Source organism: Pteropus alecto, unplaced genomic scaffold (assembly GCF_000325575.1).
Source record: "Pteropus alecto unplaced genomic scaffold, ASM32557v1 scaffold249, whole genome shotgun sequence".
Classification (NCBI taxonomy): domain Eukaryota; kingdom Metazoa; phylum Chordata; class Mammalia; order Chiroptera; family Pteropodidae; genus Pteropus; species Pteropus alecto.
Window position 1 is genome coordinate 208,712 of NW_006443132.1, and position 10,378 is coordinate 219,089.

The 10,378-nt window shown below is 34.8% G+C and overlaps 1 protein-coding gene across 2 annotated transcripts in view; it reads right to left on the reverse strand.

The window, feature by feature from the left end:
* The window catches only part of WNK3 (WNK lysine deficient protein kinase 3), a 124,384-nt gene that overhangs the window by 10,329 nt on the left and 103,677 nt on the right, over positions 1–10,378 (reverse strand). The window contains exon 20 of one of the 2 annotated variants that reach the window (XM_006923683.1): positions 9,316–9,527. In XM_006923683.1, the coding sequence (XP_006923745.1) occupies positions 9,316–9,527 (212 nt within the window). Of the gene's footprint in view, positions 1–9,307; positions 9,528–10,378 lie in introns of both variants that reach the window. The other variant, XM_006923682.1, reaches the window with a different exon arrangement.

Here is a 10,378-nt window from a genome sequence, read left to right on the forward strand (position 1 = left end):
TTCCTAGGGAAGTTGCTTAATCTCACTAGCTTTAGTCTCTTTGTTTATAAAAGACAGGCACTAATTTTATACCTATTTTAGAGTTGTTTAGAGGATTTGAGTTTATGTAATGCATTTGTGTTTCAGGATCCCCAAGACCACTCACAGATTCATGAATTCAATAGGACGATTCACGGGTCTCAGCATATAGTTGTAGTCATGGATAAGCTTATTATAGCAAAAGGATGCATGACAGGATCGGCAAGGTTTCAAATGAGAAACAGGAATCTAAGAGAAATTCATGCACACACTTACTTATGCTCTCTTGCTATTATGAGGAGACACACTTGAGCATGCTCTTTTCTCTCAGCAAAAAAAAAATGCAGTGACATATATGCCAGTTTCTGGCCAGGGAAGCCCATTAGACTCAGTACTCATGGTTTTTTACCAGGAACTAGTCATGCAGTCACCTTCTGCCTAGCATGTACCAAAATTCCAAACTCTAAGAAGGAAAGGAGGCATTCAGCATAAATCGCATTATTTGTACCAACAACCTAGGCAAAATGAACTACACTCATCAGTTAGGAAACAGAGTGAAACCAAGTTTATACACGCTAGCCAAGGGCAAACCTTGAAAAAAGACCTTTCTAAAAATAGCAGTCTTGTCCCTACTGTGTTAACTCTTTCCTGCACAGCTTAGCACAGTACTCATGTTATAAGGTAAACTACACCTACATTGTGGATACCATTACATTGCAATACCACACAAGTTCATGTTTCTTACAAAACAGGTATAATTGTGGGCAGGGAAGGATGGATGTGGGTTTCTTATGTATGTTAAGGTAGTACTTCTTAAAATGTGTTCTGTGAAAAGTGGGTTCTCTGATAAAACTGTTTTGGGAAATGTATATTATTTCCTTTCTTGGAAACTCTCAATGTATATTAGCACATTAAAGGATCTAAGAGGTTCTACAGTTCAAAAACTGGTTTTTATGTAATTGAATCCAGCATTTCCCATTTGACCATGCAACACCTATTAACTCTTTGTTGACAGTTTGTGAAATGCTGCGCTAAGGCCAACAAATGTATCGACCAATCTTGACCGAATGGGAATGGGAAAAACATGAAATGTCAGCGAGCTTAGAAAGAGAGTTATTATAGCTAGAGATAGAAAATCATCTGCTCCTGTGATAGGTAATAAAGTAACAAAACCATTAGAAGGTGTGTGTGGAGCATCTTGTCTTTGCAACCTTGGCCTCAATTCATAAAAGAAAGAGAAAATGAAGATAATTTAGTTTCCACTTAATGAGTCAATATTTTTATATTAAGTCTGGTTAGGAACCAATATAAACATTTTAATAAACAAGTTAATTTAACAGAAGTACAATACTCAGATACTGTCCTTCCTACAAGCTAAAAAATAATTTCTGGCTTTCAGCATGACAGTGAAGAGATTATTGTATTCTCTCCCTCAAAAACAATAATAAACTGGACAAAACTCTCAAAAATAAACATTTCAGCAATCTGGAATTTGTTAAAAGGCATACAACAAAATCAGAAGCGTTTATTCATGATAACTACTTAAGTTCAGGTAAGAACTAACTGCAATCTGTGGCGTTTTTGTCCAGGACTGCTCCATCATCCCCTGCCCCAGCTCTTTCTGTCCACTAATTCAACCAAGACAGGGCAGGCTAAAAAAACAATAAGCTTTGCTACTGCTGCTGCTGTGGTAGTAAACTCACTTAATTTAGAGTTTTAGAAGCAGTGACTCTATTAACCTGGGCGAAATTAACGGGGCGATCTGGGAAGTGATAAAGCCATAGGAGGCTTGATCAATTCTCTATATATCTCAAGTTGACTGGAAAATCGTCACATGCACAACAGATTTGAAGTCCCAAAATATACACACATCACTGGCTAACAGAGTCTGAACATGCAAAGAGGAGGCATGAGAAATGCCACAGGAAAATAAAAACTGTGTCAGACTAGAATATGGCCTAAAGTTTGAATGAGTTTTGTAGCCCACACACAGATCCATCAGCAGAAAGTGGAAGCTCTTCTGACTTGACATGTAAATGCAACCTCTGACCAACCCCTGGCTAAATACTAAACAGTGCAGATATATGGACCACTCTCAGAAATCTAGGCTTAAAAGTAAAAACGAGGAGAATAAATTTAGTAGAGACAGCAGTACCTATACACTACAGGGCAGACAGGCTTCATATATTTAGTTCATCCATAAGAGCTGGATGGAATGCATGGAGCAGCTATTTGAGAATTCTGAATAGTAAACAGTAGTAGGTGATTAGCAATTATGACCAAAATTCAAAGTATCAAAAAAAAAAAGTGAGATTACCAATTTTTCTTATCCGATACCCCATGGCTAACCTAGATGTGGGCACCAGGGTATTGAAAAAGAGACCTCCAGAGGAAATCCTCTACTTCTGGCATGAGAAATGGGAAAGGAAACTTATAAAGTTCTTAAAACTTTCCCCTAGCCCCCAAGCAATCCTGTGGTGGCAGAATCCACAATCACAATGTAAGTTCATAGAAGCCAAACTCTAAGGGAGAGGACCTCTCCTTCCTGATCAGGGGAGTTATGGTCCTATGAGGGTGAGGACAATCACTATTGTTTTACTGCTCTCTCTAACCTCCCAAAGCTTGGTCCGGACATGTGCACAGTGGTAGATGTGTACAAAAGAGCAGATTAACTGAAATCCTCAATTTCTGGCTGAAGAACAGAAAAAAGAGTCACTGGGAATCAGAAAGCACTAGAGATATTGTAGGGAGAGAGGAACTGAGAAAAGCTAGTTGTTAACTCCTGAGTTTACCATTGAGCTGTGCATATATGAATCTGACCCTATTCAGCATACCAAAGACATAAGAACTGAATTAACAAACAATTGCCCAAGACTGAGACTGACCACTGGGAGACCCACATGTGGGACAGATCTGAAGAGCATTGCAGAGGTAATGCAACTAAACCAAAACTGGAACTGAACCGGCAATGCAACTGAAACCACAGAAGATAGGTTGGAACTCATAAGGTAAAAATAACTGGGTCGATTATTTCCTGTAACAAAAATATCAACAACTACATAGCATTTTAAAAACACATCAGAGACTCATAACAGAATATTCAAAATGTACAGGATAAAATCCAGAATGACTTGGCATTTACAGAATCAGGTCAATTTAAACTTATATGGGAAAAGACTATCAAAAATACCAATTCAAGGATGATAAAGATGTTGGAATTATCTGACAAAAACTTTAAAGCAGCTATTACAAAAAATGCTCAGATAATCACAAAAACTACTGAAACTCATGACAAAATGAAAAGTCTCAGCAACGAAATAATTATAGAAAACATAAATGAAATTTTAGAAGCAAAAAAATACAACAACAACAACAACAACAACACTCCTTGGATGGACTCAATAGCAGAATGGAGATGACAGAAGAAAAATTCCATTTTAACAACAGTGAGAAATAAGATTGAAAAACAAACAGGAGTAGAAACTAAGGAACCTATAGGACAATAGGAAAAGGTTTAAAATTTGTGTCATCAGAGTACCAGAGAGAATGAAGAGCGTGAAAAGAAAAAATATATTTGAAGAAATATTAGCTTAAAACTTCCTAAATCTGTCAAAAGACATAAACCTATATAATATTCGAGAAGCTCAGTGAACCCACAACATGAATAAACAAAGAAATCCTTGCCTATATACAAAATAATTGCTGAAACTTAAATAGAAAAATTGTTGAAAATTAAAGAGAATAAAAAAATTCTGAAAGCAATCACAGAAAAACAATGCTTTCATACAAGAAAACAATGATTCAAATTTCTGCGGATTTCTCGTAACAAATCATGGAAGCCAGAAGGAAATGGTATAATATTTTCAAAATGTTAAAAGATACCTATAACCCAGAATTCTATATACAGCAAAAATATCCTTCGGGAGTATAGGTGAAAAAAGACATTCTTAGATGAAAAAAGTTAAGAAAATTTGTCACCGGCAGGCATACTCTAAAAGAATAACTAAAAGAAGATCTTAAAACAGAAGGAAATTATACCAGTAGGTAACATGAAAGAGAAGGAGAATGAAGGAACCAAAAGAAATAATAGAAATCTGGGTAAATGTATTCCGTTTTTGAGTTCTGAAACTGAAGCAGAAAGAAAAATTATGACACAGTGTGATGGAGTTTTCCATATATGTAGAAGTAATACATAAGAAAATTGTAAAGAAGAAATAAGCCTTTTGAAGTGGTAAAAGGCTGATTTTAAGTAAACTGAAAAGAGAAGTATATATATCATAATCCCTAGAGCAACCACTAAAAATATACAAGGAAATATAGAAAAAACATAACAGATGAATTAAAATGAAATACTAAAATAGATTGAAAAAAAACAAATGAAGGCAGGAATGGGGAAAAAAGAATAAAAAACAGAACAAACAGAAGACAAATTTAAAATATGGTAGATCAAAATACAAATATATTAATTACTACATTAAATATAAATGCTTTAAAACTATGGAGAGAGATTGCCAGAATGGATTTTTTAAAAACAAAACCAAAACATGACCATAAGCTTTAAGAAATTCACTTCAAAAATAACATAAGTAGGTTAAAACTTAAAGGATGAAAAAGATACACCATGCAAACACTAACCAAAAGAAGAATGAAATGGTATTTAAATCAAACAAAACAGACCTCAAAGCAAACAAAAACAACCAAGAATAAAGAGGGACTCTACATAATGATAAAAGGGTCAATTTACCAAGAAGACATAACAATGTTAAATGTGTGTGTAACTAACAAAATAGTATCAAAATACATCAGGGAAAAATTGACAGAACTGAAAGGAGAAACAGACAAATCTACAATTACAGTTGAAGTCTTCTACGCTATTCTCTCAGTAAACAATACAAGAGGTGGAGAGCAAATGAGCAAGGATATAGAATAACTGAACAATATTATTCAAATATCTAGATCTAACTGATATTTATAGAACAAGCAACAACAGTGCATATATAATTTTCAAATGCACATGAAACATTCACCATAATAGACCATATCCTGGTTCACAAAACCAACAATAACAAATTGAGAGGAATCGAAAACATCAAAAAGATATTTTCTGGTCATAATGAAATTGAAGTACAAATTAGTAACAAAGATATAACAAGAAAAACCTCAAAACACCTGGAAATTAAACAACACACTACCAAATACACCATGGAACAAAAAGGAAGTCTCACAAGAAATAAAGAAAAAAAAAATTGGTCCCAGAAAATCAGTATTATGAAAAATGTTAAAGAGATTTCTTTAAGAAGAAAAGAAGATTAAAAATATGAATAATGAAATGGCAATAACTATATATCAACAACTACTTTAAATGTAAATGTATTAAATGTTCCAATCAAAAGACATAGGGTGGCTGAATGGATAAGAAAACAAGACCTATACATATGCGACCTACAAGAGTTCCACTTCATATTGAAAGATACACATAGACTAAAATAAAGAGATGGAAAAAGATATTTTCATGAAATAGAAATAATCAAAAAAAGCTGGTAGCAACACTTATATCAGTAAAAATACTTTAATTAAAACAAAGGCTATAACAAGAGACAAAGAAAGACACTGCACAATGAAAAGGGATCAATCCAACAAGAGAATATGACCCCATGTAATCATATACATACCCAATGTAGAAGCACCTAAATTCAAACAGCAAATATTGACGAATATAAAAGGAGAGAGTGACAGTAATATAGTAATTGTGGAGGATTTTAACACTCTCTTTGACATCAATGGATAGATCATCCAGACAGAAAACCAACAAGGAAACAAAGGCCTTAAAAGACACATTAGACCAGATGGATTTAAATGATATTTTTTGAGCATTTCACCCAAAAGCAATAGAATATACATTCTTTTCAAGTACACATGGAACATTTTCCAGGACACGACACACGTTAGGCCACAAAAAAATCCTCAATAAATTTGAGAAGACTAAAATCATATCAAGCATCTTCTCTGACAATGGTAGGAAGTTAGAAAACAGTTACAAGAAAAAAAATGAAAAACACACAAGCACATGGAGGCTAAATAACATGCTACTGAACAATGAATGGGTTAACAATGAGATCAAGGAAGAAATCAAAAGATACTTTGAGACAAAGGAAAACAAAAACAAAACGACCCCAAATCCATGGGACACAGTGAAAGCAGTTCTAAGAGGGAAATTCATAGCAATACAGGCCTACCTCAAAATAAAAGAAAAATCTCTAATAAACAATCTAACCTTACACCTACAGGAACTAGAAAAAGAACAAACAAAGCCCAAAGTGAGTAGAAGGAAAGAAATAATAATGACCAAAAAGGAAATAAATGAAATAGTCTAAAAAAGATACAAAAGATAAATGAAACCAAGAGTTGGTTCTTTGAAAAGATATACAAAATTGATAAATCTTTAACCAAACTCATCAAGAAAAAAAGAGAGAGGACTCAAATAAATAAAATCGGAAATGAAAGAGAAGTGACAATGACACCACAGAAATACCAAAGATTATAAGAAAATACCATGAACAATTATATTCCAACAAATTGGGCAATCTGGAAGAAAATGGATACATTCCTAGATACATACAATTTTCCAAGACTGAATCAAGAAGAAACAGAAAATCTGACCAGGCCGATCACTGCTAATGAAATTCAATCAGTAATCAAAAAACTCCCAACAAACAAAAAGTCCTGGACCAGATAGCTTCACATGAGAATTTTAGCAAACATTCAAAGAATTATCACCTATTCTTCTCAAACTATTCCAAAAAATTGAAGAGGAAGGAAGGCTTCCAAGCGATTTTACGGGGCCAGCAATCTTATTTCTGGGTACTTTATGCAAGTAAACGGAATATTTATGTTCACCCAAAAAGCTGTACATGAATATTTATAGCAGCTTTATTGCAAAACACTGGACACAATCCAAATGTGCTTCTACAGGTGAATGGATACCATAGTACATCCATACCATGGAATATTAGTCAGCAATTAAAAGGAACAAGCTATTATAACACAAATAACTTTAAGAATCTCAAAGGCAATGTTCTGCATCAAAAAAACCACTTGCAAAAGGCGTTTTTATCAAGGGATACCATGCTTCTGGCTATGGCAGATTAGAAAGAGATAATGTAGATAATGTAGTATAAGGGCCTGACATGAAGCTTTTGATTGTGGAGTCACCTATTTCAAAGACAATCATCTCAGATAAACACATTGCCAACTACACAATGAGATAAAAAGCCAGGCTTTTATCTCATTATCCGTCCATTAAGTGCAGTTTTAAGAAAGTCCTGGTTGACCTAGATAACTGATCATTTGACTGACCCTGCTTTCCCTTCCTGTTAATTCCCACTCTTATGTTTTAAATTCCTCAATAAAGAGTGAATCTGCAAAACCCTAGGCATCTCAAAGCAGGAAATAAAAGTAAAACCAAACCTAGACACCTTACCCTCAACCCTGCTAAAGCCAGGCTTTCACCTTCCCTTTCTCTTTCTCTCTCTCTGTCCCCCACCCTACTCCAAGATCTCACTGTGTGGCCCCAGGCATGCCATGTGTCCTCTAGCACCTGTGAATAGTAAACCTTGTTTATTCAAAGTTCCCTGATTGTTGCTCAGTGCCTCTTATAATCATAGTAAGAACACAAGAGCTGGTCTACCCACAACACTGGTTCCAGTCAGGGAAACTGTCTGTGGGGACTCTCCGCAAGTAGTAAGAGCACAGGTAAGTGCCCCTAGACATTCCTAGTTGCTAGCATCATTACTGATGGGCTGAGACACAAAACAGGTGGACACCTGACTGAGGAAGAGCCCAATAACAGACCGGGCAATGGGTCTGACCCATTTCATGGCATGAAAAAGATGAGCAGAGTCTGTCAAATTTTCAATCTCTGGAATCTGACAAAGGCCAGTTAAGCAGTGATTCAAAAGTGAAAGAATGCTTTGAGATCATAACAAGACAAAGCCACCTGAAAGTTCTGGAGAATAGAAACTACATAAAAAGGGTAAGCCATGTATTTGGGAACTAAACATAATAAAATAAAGTATAGCAATAAATGGTAGAGCATTAGACTGAAGGTCCACATGCTTCTACTGTTAAACTCCCAAAGCTGCCCTCAATCTATATCTATCCTTCAGTTCTATTTTTATGAGGATCACCAAAATAGCCTTCCTGTTCTTAAGTTCTGCATTCACTTTCTGTTGTTGCTGTAAATGATTACCACAGATTAGTAACTAAAAACAACACAAATTTATTATCTTGTAGTTCTTCTGTAAGTTAAAAGTCCGACATGGGTCTTACTGGGCTACAATCAAGGTGTTGGCAGGGCTGCATTGTCCTTCCAGGGACTCTGAAGGAAATCTGCTTGACAACCTTTTCCAGCTTCTAGGAGCTACCTGCATTCCTTGATTTGTGGCTTTCTTTCTCCATTCTTCAAAGACAGCAATGTTGTATCTCTCTGATATTGCTTCCCTCTTCGCATCTTCTCTATAACCCTCTCTTCTGCTTCCCTCTTCTAATTTAAAGGACCCTTTTGATTGCATTGGGCTGACCCAGATAATCCAGGATCATCTCCCTACTTTGAAGTCAGTTGATTAGCAACCTTAATTCCACCTACAACCTCAATTCCCCTTTATATGTAACTAAACATAGTCACAGGTTCCAGGAATTTACACTTTGGCGACGGGGGGCACTATTCCACCTACCACAAACCGTTGGGATCTCACATATATCCTTACAGTTCGCCCTCAACCCCCATCTTGACTATGGACATGTAACCAAGGAAGTCTGATCTGATTAACAACTTCTTTATTAGGTTAAGTAGACTTTCTTTTTTTTAAATCAAAAAGTTTGTTTTTCTAACATTCTTATAAATAATAAACAGATATCTCATATCAGATAGAACATGACTATATATATTTAAGATTATCTTTGCTAGCAATGAACTCCTCAATAAACTCTAAATGTTAGACCAGCAGTTCCCATTGTCTGCTAACACTTCAAAAACTATTTTGGGGATTGAAATGGGGCCTTCAGGTGTTTCTTTTCCAAATGAAAACATAAAACACATCTGCTCTCTAAAATCTCTCATCTGTCCTCACTGTTATGTCATAAAAGAACATTTAACGCCAAAAGGGTTAGAAAAGTATCTCAGAATAATGTGCACATCTTTAAATCATCTTAGCTTAATAAAAAACATATTATCATTATTTTTCTAATTTTGCTGCTCTTCAACCAGTTATTTTTAAATCACTTTTAATACTGATTTACCTGGATCAACTGGAGCACTGTCCACGTGTGTCAAGGACTGGGGACGACTGCGAAGTTTGCTTTTGAAAGATCTTGGTCTACGCGGTGATGCAGGTGGCAGGGGAATCTCTGATGATTGGATTTTGCTATCTTTAATTGCTCGAAGGCGTTCATAGAGCTCCTGCAGCTCCTTATTCTGCTGGGTTTGAAGATTTACCACCTCCTGAATGTGTCTGAATGAAAATCATGCAGAAAGCATTTTAATGGTACTGGCATCAAACAGATGAGCCAAAAAAAAAAAAAAAATTCCCACTCTACACCAGTTCAAATAAAGTTTAACAAGGAATTTAGATTAAGAATGTGGAAATACAGAATATTTTCACAATTTTAAAATGGGAACACCTTCCTAAGCATAACATTACAATAACCAGACATAAATAAAAAAGTCAACAAATAGACAAGAACAAATTTCTAAAATTTCAATACAGTGAAAGACAATAAAACAAAATTTAAAATCACATAGTATTGATAAAATATTAACCTTTTCTATATTACATGTTTCAAGTATAAACAGAAAATACTTGTATTATATAGTAAAAAGTTAATATTTAGGATACATAAATAGTTCCTTAAAATCAATAAGAAAGACAGAAACAACCTTATAGAAAATGGCAAGAATATGAAAAGGTAACTCCAAAGAATAGGAAATACGACCTTACTGTTAACGAGAAGAACACAATTTAAAAATATTTTAAGATTCACCTGATTGAAATAAAACTAAAAGGATCAAATAATATACAGCCCCATGTTGTTCAGAAGTGGGAAAACAGGCACTTTCATATATTTATATTTGGTGTATAAAATGGTATAGGTACACGGGAAGACAATTTTAGCAATATCTCTCAATTTATAATATGCACATCTTAATAAACAACCTAACACTTCATCATGAAAAACTAGAAAAGGAAGAACAAATGAAGCCTACAGTCAGCAGAAGGAAAGAAATCATCAAATTAGAGCAGAAATAAATGAAATTGAAAACAAACAAACAAAAACAATAGAAAAAAATAAATGCAATGAAGAG